This window comes from Aethalodelphis obliquidens, unplaced genomic scaffold (assembly GCF_003676395.1).
Source record: "Aethalodelphis obliquidens isolate GAN/ISIS:26980383/991018 unplaced genomic scaffold, ASM367639v1 scaffold8, whole genome shotgun sequence".
NCBI lineage: Eukaryota > Metazoa > Chordata > Mammalia > Artiodactyla > Delphinidae > Aethalodelphis > Aethalodelphis obliquidens.
In genome coordinates, this window is record NW_020837952.1 from 54,011,743 (window position 1) to 54,034,522 (window position 22,780).

General features: G+C 60.2%; 2 protein-coding genes and 1 long non-coding RNA gene across 9 annotated transcripts in view; 2 read left to right on the top strand and 1 right to left on the bottom strand.

Annotated features, from left to right (window-relative positions):
* Nucleotides 1–1,687: 1,687 nt before the first annotated feature.
* Nucleotides 1,688–13,524, top strand: KCTD17 (potassium channel tetramerization domain containing 17). 6 transcript variants are annotated; one of them, XM_027107547.1, is made up of 9 exons: nt 1,688–1,892; nt 3,080–3,188; nt 5,504–5,595; nt 6,568–6,663; nt 8,416–8,541; nt 9,901–9,991; nt 10,178–10,252; nt 10,595–10,685; nt 11,597–13,524. In XM_027107547.1, exons 1-9 carry the CDS (start codon nt 1,698–1,700, stop codon nt 11,664–11,666), a joined length of 945 nt encoding a protein of 314 aa, XP_026963348.1. In that variant the 5' UTR covers nt 1,688–1,697; the 3' UTR covers nt 11,667–13,524. The 6 variants fall into 6 exon arrangements, with proteins under 6 accessions (XP_026963348.1, XP_026963345.1, XP_026963346.1 ...); XM_027107544.1 differs by lacking the exon at nt 11,597–13,524 and having other exon boundaries at nt 9,859–9,991; nt 10,178–10,742; XM_027107545.1 differs by lacking the exon at nt 11,597–13,524 and having other exon boundaries at nt 10,178–10,742.
* A 2,101-nt stretch (nt 13,525–15,625) lies between these two features.
* Nucleotides 15,626–22,780, bottom strand: part of TMPRSS6 (transmembrane serine protease 6) — a 37,146-nt gene continuing 29,991 nt past the window's right edge. Inside the window, exons 13-18 of one of the 2 annotated variants that reach the window (XM_027107540.1) lie at nt 21,728–21,841; nt 20,328–20,444; nt 19,832–20,000; nt 18,201–18,472; nt 16,385–16,521; nt 15,626–15,892 (exon numbers count right to left, since the gene is read on the bottom strand). In XM_027107540.1, coding sequence (XP_026963341.1) covers nt 15,734–15,892; nt 16,385–16,521; nt 18,201–18,472; nt 19,832–20,000; nt 20,328–20,444; nt 21,728–21,841 — 968 coding nt within the window. In that variant the 3' untranslated portion in view covers nt 15,626–15,733. Of the gene's footprint in view, nt 15,893–16,052; nt 16,522–18,200; nt 18,473–19,831; nt 20,001–20,327; nt 20,445–21,727; nt 21,842–22,780 lie in introns of those variants that run through there. The other variant, XM_027107539.1, reaches the window with a different exon arrangement.
* LOC113620992 (uncharacterized) lies at nt 16,430–17,340 on the top strand. Its single transcript, XR_003432996.1, has 2 exons — nt 16,430–16,546; nt 16,886–17,340. It is a non-coding gene; the product is annotated as an uncharacterized LOC113620992 (long non-coding RNA).

A 22,780-nucleotide genomic window follows, 5' to 3' on the forward strand; every position in this document is an offset into this window, starting at 1 on the left:
GGGGCTTCGAACCATCCCCTCTGCAGCCCCCACAGTGATCCAAGTTACATATCTGACCACATCGCTCCCTGCCTACACCCCTTAAGTGGAAAAGAAATATTCCCTGCTCTGGTTTGGTTTCAGCCGACAGTGCTTGAGGACTCACCAAGTGCCAGGAGTCCTGCTGACCTTCCAAGGTCAGTTCATATCCTATAACCCATTTCATTCATTCACTCATTCATTTATTCAGTATACTAAAAGCCATGGGCTATGCCAGGTGTTCTACCGACATAATTTAATCTTAACAACAATGTTCTCCAGTAGCTATTCTAATTCCCGCTTTGCAAAAGAGAAAGCCGAGGTCCAGGGAGGAAATTGCTCAAGATCATACTTGGATTTGTGTTTAAGAGAACACGAGTCCCCAGGAGCAGAAGTCTAGCAGCTGTGACCCATTCCCTGCCGAGGGTAAAGGTTTACGGAGAAAGCAGAGCCCGAGGGGTAACAGAACCCGCCCCCTCCCCACCCCGCCACTGCCATGCAGGGCCAGGCTGCCCAGTGTGTGACACTGAGACCACTGAGGGGAGCCTCAGACCCTCCCCCCTTAATCCAGGACCAGGACCGAAACAGTGAGAAGGAAAGGAGGTTAAGGAGGACAGCTTCCCTTCAGCCCTTGTCCCTCCCTGGTCCCAAACCACATGAGGAGCTGCTCCCTTCCCACATCCTGCAGGGCCCACGATAGCAGTCCCACCCCTGAGTTATCTGGCTCAGAAGGGCACCCACAGAACCAATCCCTCTTCCCCCTTGAATTACAGATGGGTAAACTGAGACCTCTCCCAGCACTTCACCCTACAAAAGCCAGGATGAAAACCCAGTTCTCCAAACATTCATCCAGCACGCTCCTAACTCTTCCTCCCGAGAAATCTTTCCCAAGGAGCAGGAAAGGGGCCTTGGTGGTGGAAATGCAGTTGGAACCCACCTGGGTTCATGCCAGCCTGCCACTCACCAGCTGTGTGAGTCCAGCAGGTCACTTCACTTCTGTGTCCTCGTCTGTAAAGTGGATACAGTAACAGCGACCTCACAGTGCTGCTAAGAGCACCAATGAATAATATTGGCTTGGCCAAACAGTTCGTTTGGGTTTTCCGTAAGATGTTACAGAAAAACCCGAACGAACTGTTTGGCCAACCCAATATAATAGATGCATAAAGCATCTGGAATATAGAAGGTGCTGGGCCAACTGTTAAGCCCGACGGTGGGGTCCGCAAAGAATTTATGTGGGGAAGGAACCCAGCTCTCCTCACCCCCCCACCCCCAAAGGCAGAATGAAAGAATATTAGAAAACAGATACGGGTAAATGCTATAGGGATTTGGGGAGGGAGAAGTTCCTTTTCCTGTCAGCTGTTTGATAACCCAAACTGGACAAAGGGAAAACAATGTGGCGATCAAATGGGAGGACCGCTGATTTGGGGTATCACTATTTTCCCAGTGACCTCGAACTTGACCTTCCCAAACACAGAGTAACTTGGCCAAAGAACTTTACTGAACTCCCGTTCGTAGGCCTCCCGGGAAGGGCAAAGTAGGGCGGGGCTGGAGAAGGCGGGATAGAGGGCGTCGGCTGACCCTCAACCCTGGCCACACACTCCCGCGGGGCGGCGCGGACTACAACTCCCGGCATGCCCGGCGCGCGGTACATGCCCGCGTCCAGCCGCCTTGCAGGCAGGATGCAGACGCTGGGAAGAGCGATGAGGATGGAGGCCCGCGAGGCAGCGCCGCCGGCGGGGGCGGGCGGCTGGAGCAAGTGGGTGAGGCTCAACGTGGGGGGCACTGTGTTCCTGACCACCCGGCAAACGCTGTGCCGCGAGCAGAAGTCCTTCCTCAGCCGCCTGTGCCAGGGGGAAGAGCTGCAGTCTGACCGGGTGAGGCCCGCGGGGTGGGCGGCGGTCGGGGATCCTTAGGTCGCCGGAATCTGGTTGTCCAGTCTGGCCCGCCCGCGGGGCTGGAAACCCGGCTGGGTTTATTTCCGAAGAGCTGGAGGCGGGAAGAACTGGCCGGAGGAGGGGAGAAGGAAATGAATTGGAGAGTGAGGGATGTGCCCATTGCCGTGGCAACAGGACAACGCCGGGCTGCGCCCATTTGGAGTTTTTGAGCGCTGATCTGGGCTCCCAACCCAGGAGGCTGATGGATGGGGACTCTCCCCCTCCTTTGGGGCGGTGGGAAGAGACAGACACCTAGGGCATTCTCTTCTGCCCAAACTGGACTCCTGCACCACGGAAGGAGTTACTGAGTCTGCTTTTCCCCGCCTCCCCGCCCTTTGGGGTATGGGTAGCCTTGGAGTACAGGGAGCTGGGTGGAGAAATCCCGGGGTGCCTTCTCAGCTGGGCTTCATCAGGTAGGAGCGCTGGCCTGGGGCACCATTTCTGGGTTCCCATCTCGACTCTGCTGCAAACCTCCTGCATGACCTTGGGTCAAACCCTATCCTGCTCAGCCTTCTGTCTGTAACCCCAGAGGGCTGGCCTGGCGATGACCTCTAAGGCCCCCTCTCTCCTGTTTCCTGACCCTCTGATGCTGTGACCTTGGGCAAGTCCCCTCACCTGGTGATGTCTCCGTTTCCTCTCTGTAGAGTTGTATTGATGCCTGCTCTGCCTCCCTGCAGGCTGAGGGTATCCAATGAGACAGTGGCTCTTTTGGAAACTTGTAAACATCCCCAGAATGCCAGGGGATCTGGTGGAGACAGTGTAGGGCTGGCTTCAGGGAATAACCTCCAAGAGGGACAATCCCTGAGCCCTGCGCTGGGTCAGGTGCCACTCAGACCTCACGGGATGCTCACATGCTCTCCAGTTATGGCAAAGAAGAGGGTGGCTCCGAGAGGCCACATCACTGGCCCAAGGTCACACAGTCAGGAAAAGGCCGGGGCAGGATTTGAACCTAGGTGCATCTGACCCCAAAGCCTTTTTACTCCATCAGGACACTCTGTTCTGGGGAAGAGCAGACACTCCGCCCCCTCCCGCCCTCCCTCTGATCCTTCACTGGGACTGAAGTGAGAGGTCAGGCAGGGGAGCGGGGCTCACTCTTCTCTCACTGCCTGTGCCCCTCACCTTTGTAGGATGAGACCGGGGCCTACCTCATCGACCGTGACCCCACGTACTTCGGGCCCATCCTCAACTTCCTCCGGCATGGCAAGCTGGTGCTGGACAAGGACATGGCTGAGGAGGGTGAGTTGGTCCCGGGGAGGCCGGGGCCCATACCCTAGCCCTGCCCTCTGCAGTCTGCCGGGGCCTCCTGTGGAGGCGCAGAGCCATTTCGGCTGTCCTCAGGGGACATCTGCTTTCTTCCATGTTTCCTGCTTCTTCTCATTCCTGACAGGACTGACTCCCAAAGCCTGTGTCCAGGCTGAGCCTAGGGACTGTGCCAAGGTGACTGGCCCAAGCTTCCACTGGGTGCTGCTGGGGAGGTGACAGAAACACGGAAGCAGAGGATAGAGGGAGCCAGTGAGGCTGGGCAGGGATGCCCTTTCCCCTGGCCTTCTGGGAAGCCAGTTGTGGGTGGAGATGGCCATGGGGAGAGGTGTGGCTCTCTTTGTCTGGGTGATGGGGTATCTCAGATGCGTGGTGAGGGCTCACGTGGGTCCGCAGGTGTGTCGAGTGGGTGACTCCTTGCCCAGATCTGGCAGCCCCTGCAGCACAGTGGTGGGTGAAGCAGGGGTGGGCGGAGCCTGCTCTCCAGCAGGGCTTTGGTCCCTCCCAGGCCTGGCTGGCTGAGGCCCCGTAGATGCCCACTTCTGGGCCCAACAGACAGTGGGGAGAAAGACCGGATGCCTGCCTGGGAGAAAGGCTTGTTGGCAGAGCCCCTGCCAGGAGCAAGGGGTGCCAAGCCCTTTTCCGTAGGGCGCAGGGTGTGGCTCTGGGTCACCTGACCCAGCCAGGCCAGCTTGGACATGTCACTTCTCCTTTCTGAGTCTCCACTTGTGTATATGAAGGAGGGGCGGTGATCTACATTAGGGACATGTTCTGGGAAAACCAGATGTCATGAGTCCCGGGGCTTGTACCCTGGAGGTGTCTAGCACAGCCCCTCCCTCCTCACTCGGGCCCACGGTCTTCCCTCCTGACCCCTGTGGGACACAGTGATCTAGAAGCCAGGTGGCTCCCCAGAAGGCCACAGCTTCAAAATCAGAGCCCGCTGTAGGCATCGGCTCTGCGGAGCCCCACAGCTTTCCCGGCAGCCCCTGGGGCAGCAGGTACCATGGGCGTGGCCTGGGCCCAGGAGTGGGTCCCATGGGGAGGGCAGGTAAACACTCCAGCGTCACGGCCAACACCTGTTTACAGGTTCTGGGTTTGTCAAGCCCTGGCACTCCCAGCACCTTTAGACAGGGCTAGAGCCCCGATCCAAGGGGCCAGGGGATCCAGGGGGAAACTGACTAGTTGTGTGACACCTGGAAAGTCACTTATCCCTCTGTGCCTCCATGCCTGCATCTGCGGAATGGGGTGACAATAGCACCCACCTTGCTGAGCTGCTGTGAGGATAAAAGGAGCTAATGCAAGTGCGTCACTTAGCACAGTGCCTGGCACTGAGGACCCGTGATGCAGAGTTCGTTGTCTGTCATCTGCAGGGCTCCACGGGGGGCATCCTGGCAGTAGCACTCGCTCACTGTGTCCTCTGTATTAGGTGGGTGTGGGCGCCGGGGACATCAGACATGGGCCCTGTCCCCGGGGAGCCCAGAGTCCAGTCATGGAAAGGACAGGAAGTGTCTCTGCCCCGCAGGAGCTTAGGGGAGTCCTAAGGCCGAGGGTTGTCCCCTTCACTGGAAAGGGCACTTGCTCAGTCTCTAAGACTCTCAGTCTCCTTAACTGTATGGGGACAATAACGCCTGCTTCCTCCATGACCCTGGGGCTTGTGGTGAGCATGGGAGGGGCTTTGCAAACTGTGAAGTGTAGGGATTGGCGAGATGCACGTGCACAAAGGTTATGCGTTTAGGAGGCAGAGGAACTGGAGTGTGAATCCCAGCTCTGCCGAGTGCCAGGCGTGTGGCCCTGCACAGCTGCTGCTTTGCCTGGTCCTCAGTTTCCCTGTTTGTTCAGTGGGGGTGATGAAAGTACCTACTTCTTGTGCAGAGAATTAACTGCAGTGAAGTGTGTGACATGCCTGGCACGGTGCCTGGCACTTAGCGTGTGCTTCATAAATGGGAACATGTAATCGGGAGCCACCCAAGCCCCTTCTCGCTGTGGCATAGGGTCCAGTCCCAGCGGGCCCACTGCCTCTGGACAGCCCCAGACTAGCGGGCTGGCAGCCACCCCTGGGTCCTGTGCTCAGCACAGCAGGGATATAGTGCCCCTGAATGGCAGCCTCTCACCCCTACTACAGGGAGTGTGGGACCCAAGGAAGGAAGTGTTCCCTCTTGCCTGACCCCAACTCAGAGGCTCATCACCCTTGTGTGACTGGAGCAGGGGGTGGAGGGGGAGGGGACAAGGTGAGAACGGGGCACGGGGGCAGTGGGAGTGACGGGGGTGGGGTGCTGCTCTGTCTGTGCCAGGGGTCCTGGAGGAAGCGGAGTTCTACAACATCGGCCCGCTGATCCGGATCATCAAAGACCGGATGGAGGAGAAGGATTATACCGTCACACAGGTCGGGGGGCTGCAGGGCAGCGGGGCGGCATCCCTGGCCAGGGCAGGGGGTGGCGGGGATGGGGGAGGGGGGTCAGGAGGAAGGTTGGGAGAGGCAGAGCCAGTTTTCCTGGGGGAGGCCAAGCTCTCCTATAAGGGGAGGAGTGGTTGTCCAGCTCCCAGACTGTTCAGCAAAGCCCCAGACTGGGAGACGGACTCGGGGTTCTTTCCCTGCCTCGGCTCTGTTTGCTGTGTGACCTTGAGCCAATCACACCCCTCTCTTGACCTTGATTTCCTCTTGTGGAATATAGAGGTGCTGAGAACTGCCCACCCTTCCCTTCCTCCCAGGCAAAATGGGGTCACTGTGGAGGTACAGGGGGCCCTGTGGGAGGCAATGTGGGATTATTACATCGTCCACTTCATGGGCTCAGATGGTCCCCTGGAGGTCACGGCACAAGCTTCTGGAGCTGGAGTTTCTGAGCTTGGACCCTAGGCCTAAGTGGCCAGGCTGTAGGAGGAGCTGGAGAGATTCTCTGCCCACCTTGGGGGAGACGTGGAGGGTGGGAAATGGGTAGTGAGGCACCGTCTCCCAGCCCCAGGAGATTGAAGACAGGGTGCCCCGCGTCCCCTGGAGGACCTGCCTCAATTAGTGCCCCAGGATGTCCCATAAGCCCCTCCTCCTTTCCCACTTGCATCACCTGTGTTCCAATTCTGGCTCTGGTACTCTTTAGCTGGGTGACCTTGGGCAAGTAACTGACCCTCTCTGAACTTCCATGAACATCCCATAACTCCTAGGGTTTTTGGAGGGATTAAGTGAGAACATGCACGTCGAGTGCCTGGCACATAGTAGGTACTCAGAACATGGCTCCCATCTCCCCTCCCCCACTTCTGTCCTTCTTGGGGGTAGACGGTGGGGGGAGGACAGGTGCTCTTCCCGCCCCCGGGGTGCCTGGCACTCCCACAGGTGCCCTCCACGTCCCCCCTCTGCCTGCAGGTCCCACCCAAGCACGTGTACCGCGTGCTGCAGTGCCAGGAGGAGGAGCTCACGCAGATGGTCTCCACCATGTCCGATGGCTGGCGCTTCGAGCAGGTGGGCTGGGCCACACCCCCAGGCAAAGCAGGCCCCTCCCTTCCCACAGCCCCAGCCTTGGGGTGCCCACTGCAGCCCCCACCCGGGGTCTTAAGACAGACTAAACAAGATTCAGAAAGGCCACACTTGGCAGCAGACTGACCAGGAAGGAGAGGGGAGGGAAGCCCCGGTGGCCACAGGGCAGCTCCTGGGAATCATCTTTAATGGGAGTCCTCCCAGCAACCAGGTAGTGGTCTACACTGTAGTGTGTGAGTCTCTGGCCCCCAAGCGACAGCTCTGGTGCGAGAAGACAAGATCCACATAGGAGAGCGGAGGTCCCCTTGAGGCCACACCTTGTGTAACAATTCCACAGGCATAGATTCCAGGTCCCCGCAAGGGACATGCCCAGTTCCAAGCATTGCCACATTCAGGGCAGCCCAGAGCAACGGCTTCCCATGAGGTATTTATGGTGACCTGTACTTCCTCCCAGTACCTATGCAGTTTACCAGCAGGAGAGATTTTTATCATAAACGGTGTTGCCCTAGTAATGCAGCTGACATCACACCTCTCTGAGGTTTCCAGAGGATCAGAGCCAACAAGTTAACCCAAGGTCAAATTTGCCCTTAGAGAAGGGGAAGGGTTGGGTTACCCTTTATCCTTACAAGGTCCCTTGCACCTGGAGGTTGAAGAAGGCCAGGCTTTCCAGGATGGCCGGGCAGGATGGAGGAACTAGTCCAGTCCAGGAGCCGGAAGCCTGGATTCATATCTAGACCTCGCCACTGACATGCTGTGTGAACTTGAGCAAGGCGTATCTCTCTGGGCCTCAGTTTCCTAATCTGTGACATGGACCAGTAGTGCTTCCTTTGCAGGAATGTTGTGTAGATTAGAAAGACCATGGATAAAGTCCCTAGCCCAGAGTAGTCCTCTAAACATTGGAGCCAGCTAGCATCCTGTGAATTAATAGAAGCATTTAAGTCTATAGGACCCCTGAGAGGACTCGGGGTCCCAGATTCAAATCGTGAATTTGAACCCATTCACATTCAGATTCTTCCTGGCTGTGGGACTTCACCACCTCTCCAAACCTCGTCTGCCGAAGGGGCTGATTTTTCCTCTCTGTCTGCAGAATGAGGGTTCCTGGGGGCCGAACGAGACCCACCATGTGCAGGACCTTTATCAGTCGGAAGGGGCCCTGCAGGTGTGGTTATTTTAGGGACCCCAGAACAAAGGCGGGGCCACTCTTGAAAGCCTAAGGGAGTCGTTGGCAACTGCATGGGCTCTCAAAGGCTGAGCGGGCATATCAGGGACCGCTGGCGTAAGGAACGGGCGACCTGTTCTACCTCTGCTTCCAACAGTGAACAGAATATTCTATGGAGCTCCACCAGGTCATGCCAACCCCATCCTGCAGCCTGGTTCTGGGGCTGCCTCAGCCACATCTGGGACAGAGGGAGACAGCCTGCCCGTTACAGGCCTCTGCCTGCTTTTAGGACGTTGCCTGCTAGATATGGGAGAGGAACAGCGGTGCTAACCCTCCTCCTCTAAGGACCAGGTCCAGCCAAGCCACGTCGGGGGGCCTGGCCTGGAATAGCCCAGAGCCCTAGGCAGGGGCGGAGGGGGAGAGGACTCTGACTTTGCGCCAGAGGCGTCCTCCGGAAACCCAGGGATGGGCCTGAATGGGACAGCAAGGTCAGGGCACAGTTGACAAGTGCTGGTGTCCGCCCACCCCGTCCCCTCAACCCCATCCTGTCGTTTTCTCCCCATGCTCCGCCCCTCCAGCTCGTGAGCATCGGCTCCTCCTACAACTACGGCAGCGAGGACCAGGCAGAGTTCCTGTGCGTGGTGTCCAAGGAGCTCTATAGCTCCCCGCACGGACTGAGCTCCGAGTCCAGCCGCAAAACCAAGGTGAGCCCTCTGCCCCAGCCCCTGCCCTGCCCCAACCTCGGCCTCCCTGCCTTTCCTCCCTCCCCTCGCCGCCCTCCACGTAGCCATCCGAGCTTCTTTTTCCCTCCCGCTGCACACGCCTGACCCCCTGCTCACAGCCGATGCCATCCATCCCATGCCACCCACCGTCCTGCCTGCTCACGCCAGTTACCCAGGCCCAGACTTGGGGGACGACGAGATGAGATTATCCCCAGGGCACGGCGAGGGTGGACTTAGATGCCACTTGGATGGTGGTCGCATGGTGGCCACGGGGCAGCGTAGCACAAGGGGGAGTGCACTGGACTAGGGGTCTGGGCGTGGTGTGAGCGCTCTGCGTGACCTTGGACAAGTCCCGCCCCCTCTGGGCACCTTGGTTGTGTTCTCAGAGGAGTGAGAGGGGTGGACCCCCAGCTTGCAACTTCTGGGATCCAAAGGGCCCATTTATTTCCCCGGGGCCTGGGCTGGGGCAGGGAAGCCGAACCGTTAATCCTGCCCCTCCCGCAGGCTCCCTCCTAGGACTCAGCGTCAGAGGGGTCTGGAGCCCTTGGGGTCCGGCCCTGTGTTTCCACCCTGGCCTGTGAGGCAGCATCAGCTGGCTGGGGGGGAGGGGGCTCATCGGAGGTCCTGCCACCCTGGACGCAGAGCTGGTCGGAAGCCTGAGGGGCCTTTGGTAGGACCAGTGGGGCAGGCAGCTAGGCAGGCTGGGAAGAAGGGAGACCGTTCCTTCTAGGAGCCTGTCCCTATGTGCCGGAGACTTAGGAACTCCGCTTCCCGTCTGGCCGTCTGCCTCCCTGGGCTGTGACTTCCCCTGCCCACCCCAGCCCCATGGGGGCCAGCGGCCGGCGTGGCCTTGCAAGGGTGCAAGGTGAGCTGGCGGCTCCTGCGTCTCTGGGAGAGACCTCAGGACCTGGGGTGCGAGAGCCTGGTGCCGACATCTCGGATCTGCCTGGGCCTCCCCTGGCCTCAGTTCTGCTCTGGGTCGGTCCTCCTAAAACGAGGCCTTCCCAGGCAGCCCTCAAGGCTGCCCTGGCCACACACCCACCCCCTTCCTCTGACACCCCTCCCCCAGCCTTGCTCCACGTCCCAGCAGCCAGGCCCACCCGTGAGCATCCTCAGCAGGACCCCACCCTCTGCTGGTTCCCCCAGGCCCCTCGCAGGCTATCCCGGGGATCCGACAAGATGCCCCGGCTTCTGTGGCTGTAGCACTCCCCTCCCCGGGAGGTGCCCCCCGCCCGTCCCCTTCACGCTGAGATGGGGGCCTGCGGGGACAGCCGCCAGCGGGCCCGGCCCCCTCGTTAGCTCTGCGCTCTTTCTTCCCTGGGTCTGCCGGCTGGTCCACAGCGCGCGGAGGAGCAGCTGGAGGAGCGGCAGCGGCAGGAGGTGGAGGTGGCACAGGTGCAGGTGGAGGTGGAGGCAGATACGCAGCAGAAAGGTGCAGCCAACCCCCGAGGAGAACGATCGCTAATAAAGGCCGTGCCTCCCGCCGGCTCCCTGCCGGAGCCCGCTGCGGAGCCTGGGGTCCTGGGACGGCCGGGGGGCGGGCCCTCCAGGGTTAGCTCAGCCGCGTGCCTGGCGCCTCACCTGCATAACCATCCCTTCTCTCACTTTCTCTTTGCAGCCCAGTCATCTCAGGATCCCGCTAACCTTTCCTCCCTCTCACCACCGCCTCCTCCTCCTCCGCTTCCCGCCGGAGGTCCTGCCTCATCTTCATCCACCTCTTCTTCCTCCTGGATCTCATCTGCACCCTGCCTCTTCCCTCTCTGCCCCTGTCCGGGTTTTCTCTCTGCCTGCTCACACCTCCATCCCGGGGCTGCTGTGGTCCCAGCCTCCTGTGCCCTCCACCCAGGTGCCCTGGCACCGCATCCCAGAGCATCCCGCCTGCCGCCTCCCGCACCCCTTCTGCCACCTCCCGCCTCCGGGCCCGGGGCAGAGGGGCACAGCTGCACCTCCTTGGTGCCCGCCGACCCCGCCGGGCACATCTGAGGCCGGGCCACCCTGCTGCAGCGCCTCACCTCCTCACGTTTCCTCCTTGCAGGTTCCCGTCTGCGCCCCCTCAGACCTGAGGCTGCGCTTGCGGTGAGGGCTTCTCCTGGGCCCCTCGCCCGCCCCCAGAGCTGCCACGCCTGGTTTGTAGCTTGGCAGAGCTGGAGGCAGGGGCGGAAGCCAGGAGGGTGCTCATCTCTTGTATTTTTGGACTTGAGCCGAACTTCCGGCTGATTTTCTCCCCTCCCCCAAGTCTCTCAGCCTATCTTGGCCTTGGGGATGAGGCTCTGAGATGAGACAAAAGGGGGAGGAAATTCTTTCCCACCTGCCCAGCAGCATCAGAGCCACACTGGGAAGGAGGGAAGGGAAACGGAAGCCAGGTGCCCTGACCTCATCCCTGCATCACAGCCTCGAGGCACTGGGTTCCCTGTTGCTGCGGGGGTGGGAAGGACAGGCCACACTTGGATTCCCTCGGCCTAGGAGGAGGCAGCCGGAGCTGGCTGAGGATTGGGCTGTGGCAGAAATAGCCCTGGCCAGGTGCCCACAAGCCCCCACTCAGTCTTATCTGCCTGCTCTCTGACCTTGGGCAAGTCACTGTCCCTCTCTGGGCCACAGTTGCCTCAAACATGGGGACGGACAGCTGCTCTCTGTGACCTTCTGCCTGAGACAGTGGTGACCAGCCTCTGGGCCTCGACCCCCTGGCCAGAGCCTTGGCAGGATGTGGCCTCCTAGGCAGCCAACCCCCGGCCCAAGGTGGGGCATGGGGCCCCCGAATGGGCGAGCTGGGTCCTCTCCCCGCTTCCCCTCCTGCTCAGCTCTGAATACACTTTTTCTGGGCCTCAGCCCCCCTCCTTCCTCCCAGAAAGGACCTCGTGACTCACCTGACTCTTTCTCTCTCCCTCTCTCCCCACCCCTCCCTCCCTCCATTCCAATCTCCTCTCCACCCTGCTCCTGGCCCTGCACTACCCCTTCCTCACCGGCCTCACCCTCTCATCCTCCTCCCGGTGTTTTGACCACTCCCCACCCCGTCTCCCTGCCCCCTCTTATTTTCTAGCTGTTACAAGCCAGAGGCACCCGGATGTGAGGCCCTGGATCGCCTCCAGGGACTTGGGGTTCCGTTCTGAAATCCTTTATTTTTGTACCACGGGGTGGGCCCCCAGCCCGAGGCGGAGGAAGAGCTCTCCCCGCTGTCACCTCTGTCTACACCTGCGGGGCTATGATTCACCCCTGCCTCCGGGGGCCGGGTGGGGGCCCACTGGGACCTCGCAAGGCCTGATGTGGGCCCTGGGACCCCTGGGCGGAGCCGCCTGCGGGTGGTCAAAGTGTGGCACTGTCCAGCTGTGTCTCCCAGGCCCCTACGTCCCCTCCCTCAGGTCCCTCCGCTGCATGGCAGATGCGCTCCCCCCGCAGCCCAGTCCCATCACCTCCTTTGGTCTCCCTGTCTGTCACGTGGGTTCACGTCCTGCCCTACCTACCTCAGGTTTGCTGTGATTTTAACGAGAGGAGCAAAGGTCCCCGAAAGCCCTCGGGGGGGGGGCACAAGGCGCAGACTCGGACCTGCCCGGCCCAGGATGGAGATTGAGGGATTGGTGGGCGATGAAGGGCGTGGCGTTAGCGCTGTTGAAGGAGGGGGTGGGTGACTCGGCCTTCACCTTGCCTGCTCCCCGCGCCCCTGCTGTCTGTACTGCCGGCCGCACAGTGCCCTGGCCAGGAGGAAGGGAGGCATTGGTTCAGCAGGGGCAGCGGGGCCACTCAGGAGCTGGTGACAAGGGAAAGGGAGAGTCTGGGGTGGCAGGCGCTGAGCAAGGGGCCCCTCCTGCATTTACGGCCTCCCCAGCTGGATACTTGCTTCCCAGCGGTGTCCAACACCACCGTGTAATAAAACCTGAAGAAACAGCCAGCCCGGCTGTCTCCCTCTCTTTCTCTGGGCCACGTTTGGGGACAGGTGGTGTAGACAGCCCAAAGGTAATGGGGCTTTTTCATAAAGCCCAGGGACCCCGCCCTGTTGTCACTCTCCCGTGTGTGCTGGGGGGGTGCACATCACGGTTGCATCCTCTGTCCCGTGGCCGGACACCGAGGGTACCAGCTCTGCCTGGCTGGGTGAACTTTGGAAAGTACCTTCCCCTCTCTGGGCCTCAGTTTCCTCAACAGTAAAGTGACGGGGTGGACCAGGTGACTTCTAAGGCCCCGCCCCCTGGAGTCACGCAGGTCTCTTCCAGCCTCCAGGCAGACCTAGGTTAGCTGGGGTGCTGAGGGCTAGGGAATTGGGCCTCTGGGAATCAGAATACCAGGTCCTCCCAAGCCTGGCTCCCTACGTCCCAATTCCCAGTCTCACCTCGCCATTCAGGTAAGGTGCTCTCCTTTCTGGCTTCACCCTACCACCTCAGCTCCTTCCTAACCTAGCAGGACGTCCCCTCTGCTTCCTGCTGTGATAGCTTCTGGTCACCTCCACCCTCTGCCCCAAGTCCTAGGAAATACAACCCCCAGTCTCCCCTCCATCTTCTCTCAGAGTCTGACGGGACCCCCACCCCACCTGGCCAGTTCCTTCACCTCCCAGGTCCTACTGAGTGTCTTCCTGGCTCCCCAGCCCCGCCCCCCAGCAGTTGAGCGCTGCCAGGGGACATCTCTGCAAAGCAGTGCTCCCCTTGACCGAAGCCTCCCGGGGGGACCTCACCACTCGCCCTGGGGCCACGCGGCTCTCTGAAGTTGACCTCGCTTTTTGTGTCCAGCTTTGCTTGCAAAAGAGTTACCAGGAGCCTTGTTAAAAGGACAGATTACCCCCTACCCGCTAATTCCTACTATGGCCATGAATTTGCACTTTAGCAAAGCACCCTCCAGCAGTGTTCTCCCCCTCTGAGATCCCTGAGGGCCACCCGGGGTAGTCCTGCCCCCACCCCAAAGGTGTCCCCCCATAGCGGCTGCTCTATCATCTCCACAGGCAGGACCCAGCGGGTGGAGGGCTCTCCACACATGGATGCCATGGCCGTTCCCTGTCTACCTTTGAAAACCCTCTCGACACTAGGCCCCCTCCAAGGCTCCCCGCTTCCTTCTCCTCCCAGCTAGGCTCCAAGAAAGACTTGTCCGCCCTTGACACCCACCTTCCTCCCCTCCACCAGGGCCCGGCCCTGTAGGCCTCCCTGACCACTCCCACTCAGGCCACAGCCCTGGCTGCTAAGACCCCACCCCCCTCAGTTCCCCTCAGCCTCCTACTCCGGACCCGCACGTCTGCAGTCTGTGTCCCCCCCACCCCCCTCAGTTCCCCTCAGCCTCCTACTCCGGACCCGCACGTCTGCAGTCTGTGTCTCCCCCACCTCCTCCGTCTTCCCTGGACCACCATCCTTGCAGGGCAGCTCTAAAATCCCTCCTCCAAACCTCTCTCAAGCTCCGCCTGCCTCCTGGACATCTCCCTCCCAGAAGCATCCCAGGTTCATGACACCTTCCCAGAGCTTTTCCCTCCCCAGGTGCCCTGGGTGGGAGTGGTCCTGGGTGACTCCTCCCTCATGTCACCCCATCCACTGAGGCACCTGGAGGACAGTAAGGGTCCTTCAACCCTATGTCCATCCTCCTTGCCCTGCTCCATCCAGGACCCATCCTCTTCTCCCTGGAATTCCACAGTGGCCTCCTTACCAGCCTCCCTGCCTCCCACTTCCTCCAGGCTGGTGCCGGTGGTTGTTCTAAAATGGGAATCCATCCTGTGTCAGTCACTTCCCTGCTCTAGAGCCTTCCACGGCTTCCCAGAGCGCCCAGGGTCAATTCATAGCTCCACTCCAAGTGCTTTGCCATCTAATCTCAGTTTGCCCCTCCCCATGCATTCCTTTTTAGCCCTACCGCCCACCCTACCACCACCCCTGCCAACCTCTGTTCCAACTAAAAACAACTTACTGTTCCCTAACAGGCCACTGACTTTGGGGACTGCTGCCTTTGCACATGCTGTTCCCCTGCCTGGAATGCTCTTCCCCACCTTGGCCACCTTTGAACCCCAAGTCTCCTCCAGGCAGCCTTCCCGAGTTGCAGTCTACCCCAAAGCCCCTTCACCCTGGATCAGCATCCCCACCCCTCCCGAGATGAGGAGCCAAGTTCTGTGCAGCTCTGTGACCCCACTGCGGCCCTCGGCACGTGGTAGGAGCCTGGAGCTGCTCGCTGAATAAATGACTCAGAATGCAGAGGCAGTGCCGTGCCAGAGGGGAAGCGGTAGCCTGGGAATCAGGAGATGGGGCTTCCGCTCCAGGCTCCACTCCTGACCCCTCCCTGGTGCGATCATGACACTCTCTGCCCCTCAGCTTCCTTCCAGGCTTCCAGAAGGAGTGCATCACTTGTCCCAGCCCTCACTCTGACCTGAGGGGCACCAAAGCATTGCCTTCCTGGGGTTGCTCCCAGGACCTAGGCAGCTGCCCTGGAGGCCGCCGCTGCCCCCACTGACCGCCCCCACCCCTTGGTCTTCTGGACGCTTAGCCAACAGGCTGAGCAGATAACAGGGGCTGCTCAGTTAAAGGCATGAGATTGGTGCCCGGGGCCCCATTCAATCCCCAGAACAGGACCTCGGGTCACACAGCTTTATTCCACAGGGCAGCTGAGCTCACCTCCAGGTGAGAGTGGGCAGTGAAGGCCCGAGGAACAGGTAGGCGTGGGAGGACCCTGGACCTGGGGCTCCCCACCCTTTGGCCTGCAGTGGCGGCTGGCCCACTTGGCTGTCTCCAGGGTTCTGAGGGCCCTTCCTGCGGGGGCACCTTCCTCCCCCACCCCTCAAGTTAGGCCAAGGGCTTCAAAGGCTGGAATCTGCTGTCTGGAGAGGATGCTGGCCCAGCAGCCTCTGCACTGGGGCGGGGGCAGGCGGGGGGCCCGGCAGCCACATGACTGCTGCTCGACCCTTGCCCACCAAAGTCAGCAGCAGAGGAAGGGGAAGGAGGAGAGAGAATCAGGAGGGGACAGACTGGATGTGAACCCCCCCAGCCGGGCCTGATGACCATCCCAGGCCCTCAGGGGAAGTCTTGACCACCAGCTGATGGCCCCTCTCCCTCCTTGTGTCCTCACTGGGGCAGATGTCAGGCAACAGGTTGCGGGAGAGGAGAGACACCACCTCCCGTCCCCACGGGGCCCTGCCACCGGCAGAATACTTGCTCCCCTGCCTGGTGGGCGCCCGGGGCTCTCTCAGTCCAGTAGGTGGGGGCCCTTGCGCTGCGGGGGCAGCTTCTCAAGTCAGCACCTGCTGGATCCAGCCAATCACACCTGTGATGCGGGTGTAGACGCCGAAGTAGTTGGGCCGGCCACAGCCCAGACCCCAGCTAACCAGCCCTGCCAGGAACCAGCGGCCACTGGGCTCCTTGCACACCAGCGGGCCGCCCGAGTCACCCTGTAAGAGGGGAAGAGACAGGGCCACGTCAGGGTAGAGACATCCCCTTCCAGGCAAGGGTCCCGACTGCTGGGGGTGTTCTGAGTGACACGTCCCCTTTGGAAGCCTCTGATAGATGGAGGCGGCCCAAACCAGCCCAGCCTGGCCTCCAGCAGGGCCTGGCTTTCGCGGAAGCGTGGATGTGTGTCCCCGCGCCCTGCCCAGCCCCGCCTGCCTTCTGTGGGCTCTAGTCCTCTCTGCTGCCTCACTTGGGCAAAGCGCCTCGCGGAGGGCAAGGAGCAGAGCTGGGCTTGGGCCTCAGCCCTGCCCCCCTGGGGTCTCTTCTGATCTGGGGCCTGCAACCTGGAGCAAGTCTCGCAACCTCCCGAGCCTCAGTTTCCTCATCCATAAAGTGGGGACAGCCAAGCCCACCTTGCCGTGAGGCTGCAGCAGGCCCCGGGTGACGTGAGCAGCGCCCTCTCTCCCCGATCTGGCCCACCCCGCAGGAGTCACCTGGCAGGCATCCTTCTTGCCCCTGCGGTAGCCGGCGCACAGCATGCGGGGGGTCACCTGGTAGCGGTAGGCCTCGCTGCACAAGTCCTGCGGGATCAGCTGCACGTCCACCTTCTGCAGACCGTTGCTGGTGGGGCCTGCCCGGCGGTGTCGGGGGCAGAGGTGAGAAGATCTGAGATGCCAGGGGCCCCCACTCTTCCCGTGGCTCCTCCTCTTGCATCTCAGGAGCCCCCTTCCTCACTCCTGCTCTGCCCCCCCTCCCATCCCCGCCCTCCACGTCTCCATCACTCTGTCTGGCTCCTTCTCCGAGAAGCTCATGGTGACAGACCCCACCCCGACCCTGCCCAGGGCCTATCTGGACTAGGGTCCTCCTTAGGTCCTCCCGCCGCCACCCCTCCTGCTTGAGGCTTCTTGGCTGCCTCCCCTCCGCTCTCTGACAGCCCTGGGAGATTTTTCCAGAACACACATCTCACCCCTTCACTCCCCCCTAAAACTCCTCAGCGTCTCCCCACTGTCCAGCCAGCACTTCTCCCGAGGAGCTTCAATCAACACTGTGCCTAGTTCCACCCGGAGATCCGGTCTGTTCGGCTGGGCTGGGCCCAGACATCTGTGCTTTTTCTCAAAGCCCTGATGCTTCGAGCAGGTCAGGAGGAGGACTCCTGGCTCCGGATCCGCACCCAGATCCACCGGCTCCCCTCTGGTGCTGGGTGTCCTCAGGGCTCCCTGGGTTGCCACCTGTGCTCTTATCAGAAATGCCTTTCCCCTTCGCTGGGACACTGCTGACCTGTCCTCCAAGCCTGAGCTCAGCCCACCCTTCCTCCGGGCTGCCACTGCCCCCCGTACCTCCCCATCCGTGTCAGCTCCCCAAAGCATGTTTCCTGTTTATCTTTATATTCCCTTTGTCCAACTCGATGCCTGGCATATAGCAGGTGCTCATAAATGTGTCATTGAATGAATGAATGAGGAAGTGGACCAATCCTTGTTTTACACTATTCTCTATCATCCTCTTGGACATGTCACTTTTCACCTGAGCCTCAGTTTCTCCGTCTTTAAATTATCCCTCAGTCCTGCCCACCTCCAGATTGTAAAGCACAGTACACATTTTTAAAGGCACCACCGCGAAGGGTGCAGGGCGTGGCTGTAGTTATGTACAGAACTGAGAGCTGGCCTTTAGGGATGGCCAGCTCCGGTCAGTGTAGGAGGGAAGGGGAGAAACTCATGTTTCTGAGAGGCAGCATCCAAACAGCAGGGGCTCTGGGGTCAGATAGTCCTGGGTTCTAGTCTCTGCTCCAACCCTCTCTGGCTGTGTGACTTTGAGTCACAGCTAAATGTCTCTGAGCCTCCGTTTCCCCATCCTTAAGATGGGGTCCGTGATAACCAATAGCTAGGATTATTGGATGGATTAAATGAAATCATGTTCCCCTAAAATCTAACCTCCATGCGGTAAGTGTTAATAATTAAGAGCCTCCCCCCAACACAGACACATACCCCCCCACCCCCCGCTGTCCAAGGAGCAGAGGGTTGGAGCTTGCCCATGGGCTGTGGGGTCCCTGGCCTGCCCCATCACTCCACACTTATCCCCTAGGATATCCTTCCATGACCTTGGTTCTCCTTAAATGCCCTTCTGGCAGGAAGGGAAGGGGAGAGGCCCACGGCCATAGTTAAAGGTTTTTTTCCATGAAATCCAGCCCAATTTAATCCCAGGACTAGCGGGCCTCCGGAGGGGAGCCCCAGGGCCCCCTGCCAGTTCACCTCCAGGCTCAGAAGCTGCATGAGGGGGACCCATCCCATCTCCCCTGCCCGCAGTCCAGCTCACCACCCTCACGCAGGGCACCCCAGCCCGTGATCCAGCAGTGCAGGCCCGGCTCGAAGAAGTGGGAGCGCGCGGGCAGGCAGACGGGTTGCACGGAGGCCGAGCGCACCACGGGGTGGTCGAGCTGCAGCAGGGCCACGTCATAGTCGTGGCTGTCCTCCTCATGGTACGGGTGCAGGAGCAGACGGCTCACCTTGAAGGACACCTCACCCGGCCAGCGAGCGCTCTGCCACACTTTGCCCAGGAACACGGTCCACAGCGCCGGGGACGCCATGCTGAGGGCAGAGACGGGGACTTGCTCAGCGGCCGCCTCCCCGATCCCATCCCAGATCCCTAGGGTAGCCAGCTTTCCCCCAGGACACCAGCCTCCAACCCATCCCCGCCCTGCTCTGGAAGGCCAGGCGGCTGGTGGTGTGGTGTTCAGTGTTGGCCCTGGAGCCCTCCTGCCTGGGTTCCAGCTCCAGCGTCATCCCTCCCGAGGTGAGTGTGCACCTGTCTAGGCCTCAGTCACCCCATCTGCAAAATGGGAACAGCATCATCTACTCATATGTTCCTGAGGGGATTCAATAAGACTTTGTATGTAACAAAAATTAGCACAGTGACAGGCGCTGGCAGATCATTCTCTCCTTTTTTCTGTGCACTTTATAGATGGGGCAGCTGGGAACGCCCTGAAACTTGCTGGTCCTCAGGAGGAGGGGGAGGGAGTTGAGTGTGGGGGAATTGGCAGAGACTGGGCTGTGCAGACCCCTGGAGGCCGGGTCAGCATCCAGGTCTTTCTCTACCTTGTGGGCAGTGGGGAGCCAGGGATGAAGTGAAAGAAGCTGGGTAGTCAGACCGCACCCAGAAGGGCACCCGGGCACCTGGGCAGAGGATGCAAAAGGGAACTGGGCTCTGGGCTGCCGGGGTGACCCAGGGGTGATGGTGGCAGCGTGGACAGGCAGTGGCTGAAGGTTCTCCGGACCACTGAGAGGGCTTGCTGCCTCGCTGAGTGTGAGGGGAGGGGGTGCCCCGGTGGCTCCAGGCCTTTGGCAAGGACTGTAGACCCAGGACAGAGGAGAAGGTGTGGGGACAGAGTCCAGAACTGGCCGTGCTGGGGGCCGGGTCTGGGACACCAGACATCAGGCTAGGGGTGGAGAGTGGGTGCTGTCAGCCCACCACGGAGATGAGGAAGATGTCTGTAGGGCAGGGTGAGATGTCCCTTCTTGTGGGCTTCTCTGCCCCACCTCTCCCGCCCCAGGTCACAGACAGGCATGCCTGGAGGAGGGGGTTTATGGCCTATGACCAGGTCAGGCAGTTCTGTTTTCTGCTGTCCCCCAGTGTCTAGCACAGCCCCTGGCACACAGTAGGAGCACAACGAATATCGTTGAATGGATGAATGAGTAAATAAATGAATCACTGACCCAGCTGAAAGCAAGATACCAAAAGTAGAGCACAGAGAGGTCAAGCAGCCTCACCAGGGGCACAGAGCGTGCTCGCGGTGGAGCCAGGGCTGAACCCAAGGGGCGGAGCAGCCAGTCTGAGGGGCTTCCCACCGCCCTCCCCTCTGTCTGCTTAGGTTTCAGACACACCGTACCCCGTCACAGCCTTCCCTACCCCACCTTTCGCGGCCCACGTCCCCGTGCCGTCCCCCTCACCTGTCCTCCTGGAAGCAGTGGGCAGCGGTGATGACCCAGCGGTCAGTGATGAGGGCCCCCCCGCAGATGTGTCGGCCCCGAACCTGGAGGCTGGCCTGCCAGGGCCACTCACCCTCCGAGGACTCGACCCCGCCCACGATGCGGCCCGAGGGGCCCTGGAGGCCACAGTCTAGGGGTGGAGGAGGGGCAGGGATGGACAGAGGGCGAGCGGCCGCAGAGAAACAGGCACAGAGAAAAAGAGAAGGGGGAGGGAGGAAGGGCGAGCAGAGGAGCGACACGAAGGGGACAGGGAAAGAGAACGAAGGGGCGAGGGAGGGAGAGGTGGGCAGGACCCACACCAGGGGGCAGAGGCGGGGTAGAAAGAGACAGATGGACGGACTGATGAGCTCTCCCTCCAGCTCTGCAGGGGGGTACCTCCCTCGCTCCCACGCTGGACGGCCCAGCAGGTGGAGGGGCACGCCGCCCAGCCCAGCCTGTCGGAGCCCCCAGGGCTCACCACAGTGCTGCTCGTCCGAGCCGTCCTTGCAGTCGGGGTTCCCGTCGCACTGTGGGTTGGGCTTCTTCACACAACTGCGGTCCTCACACTGGAAAGTGAAGGTCCCGCAAGGCACCCCTGGAATAGAGGGGGTGGGGGCAGGGCTTAGAGGGCGGGTCCCTGAGCCCAAAGGAACCTCCAAAACAAGGCCAGGGAAGACAGAGCCTGGAAGAGGCCAGGAGGCGACCGGGGAGGGGTCTCTTGACCCCACTAAAGGGTTCCCTGAGGCTCCTTTAAGGTCCCCTAAAGGCCACGTCCCCTCCGCACCCCACACGCTGATCTGTTAAGAGAAGGCAGTGTCTCCCCTCTCAGACCTGGGCTCCTGACCGTAAGATTACGCCTCCCTCCAGGTATGGTACCTGAAGGCAGACCCGTGCCTCCACTTGCAGCCCAGTGAGGCTCCCAAGAGCGCGGCTCTGCCTCTCCCATCAGTGAGCTCCCCTCCCAGCCTGGCAGCCCTCGGGGCCCTGCCCCACCCAGGCACACAGCTGCACCTCACTGCCTTCTCCGTGAACAGCTTCCTCCTCTACAGTTTTCGCCTGCTCTCCTTTCCTTCGCTACTTAAATTTCACCTCCCTTCAAGGCCCAGTTCAAAGCCTGCCTCTTCCAGGAAGCTTTCTCAGCCTGATCTCATTCTCCAGTCTTCATAGGCTACTGCACATGATGTCCAGAAGGTCTGGGCCAAAGAGAGTCACCCATCATTTTTTTTTTTTTTTTCTACTATCAGATAATCCCCAGAGGGCAGGGACCACTCTGGTGTCTTTTATTCCCATTTTTCAACTCTGCCTCGCGTATCACTGGGTCGTCTGTGAGTGAAGGTTGGCTGGGCAGATGGATGGATGGATGGACGAATGGATAAAACACTGGAGACTCAGGAGATTGGGCAGACCGACAAATGGGTGACTTGATGGTCTGGTAAGAAGACTGACAAGCAGCTATTTGGGTGGATAAATGAGTGGATGTAAGGACTAATGGACAAACATGTAGTTAGAGAGATCCGTGGATGCATGGCTGGACGATGGAACAATGGACATACAGAGAGGCAGTTGGGTAAACCAGTAAGTGAGTAGATTGATGGCTTAGTGGATAGGGAGATAGGTGGTTGGACAGGCCGATGGATGAGTGAGTGAGTGGATGTATGAATCAATGGACAGACAAGATGGTTGGGGAGACCAGAAGATGGATGGATGGATGGATGGATGGACGGACGGACGGACATATAGGCATACTTATAAATGGGTTGGGAAGCATTTGGACAAGAGGGCAGAAAGCTTTGAGGAGAAGCATGCAGAAGGGCTGGGCTATCTGGCTGAGCGCATTCTTCGGTTTCCCTCTAGATACCGGGTCGTACCCCACCCTACCTTCCTGGCACAGCTCTTCATCACTCCCATTGAGACAGTCAGGCTGCTGGTCACAGACCCTGGACAGTGAGATGCATGTGCTGTCCTCTTGGCACTGGTACGTGGCTCTGCAAACTGTATGAGGACACAGGGAGGGGACAGGTGGGAGGAAGCCAGAGGCACCAGGCTGGGACTTTGCGCTGCCTGTGACTGTGCATCGTATCGCGTGTCATGATCGCAAATTTCTTTCTCAGCTACTTTACGCCTGAGTGTCACAGCAACCCTGTGAGATGCTCCATTTCATCGGTGGAAACAGAAATGAAGTGACTTTTCCAAGGTCACCTGGCTGAGCCAGAACTTGACGCCAGATGTTCTGGTTCCAAATAGGAGGCACCTTCATGAGCAGGATCAGAGGATCAGCGCAGAGGCAGGCACACCTCCCTTCCCTCCTGCTTCTCTCCCCACATATGTAAAACTTTGATGGGATGCAGGTGGTCTGGGGAGATCAGACTGGAACAGGCTGTACTGATGGTGACTCTGGGAGCCAGAAGCCAGGATTCAGAGGCAGAGGTATTGATCCGAGGGAGCCCTGGCTCGGGGGCCATCAGGACCCTGAGCCCCTTCTGCCAGGGCTGGGCAGTGGTGAGCACACCTCGGGAAGAGTTGGCAGCTCCAGTCTGAACCCCTGCAGTGGAGGACCCCACTCAGAGGAGGCAGATGAAGGATCCTCTCCTTGGCCAACCTGGGTCTGCTGGGCTCTTCTTGATAGCCTTCCCCCTTCTGGTCCTACCCTCCCTCATCTGCTCTGTTCCTTCTTGGACGGCTGTCCTGGCAGAAGGCTGGGGGTGATGGCCTGGTGGGGAGAAGCCCTGAGCTGGGAGTCAGGACACCTGGGTCCCAGCTTGTCCCTGTCACTGCCCCACTGGGTGGCCCTCACTCTGTGCTTCCACCGTTCCATGTCAGCACAGCGAGGGAGCCCAGCATCCATTCCTGGATGCTGCTAATGGGAGCTGCCTGTGGGGGGCGGGTTTCGAAAGGGTGGGCTCAGCCCAGCACAGAGGTGAGGAGAGAGGA

Coding starts and splice junctions, on each gene's coding strand:
- KCTD17 (XM_027107541.1), top strand. CDS start 1,698: ATGCAGACGCTGGGAAGAGCGATGAGGATGGAGGCCCGCGAGGCAGCG. Junction 5,596..6,567: donor AGGATTATACCGTCACACAG/GTCGGGGGGCTG, acceptor CTCTGCCTGCAG/GTCCCACCCAAGCACGTGTA. Junction 8,542..9,858: donor AGTCCAGCCGCAAAACCAAG/GTGAGCCCTCTG, acceptor CCCCCTCGTTAG/CTCTGCGCTCTTTCTTCCCT.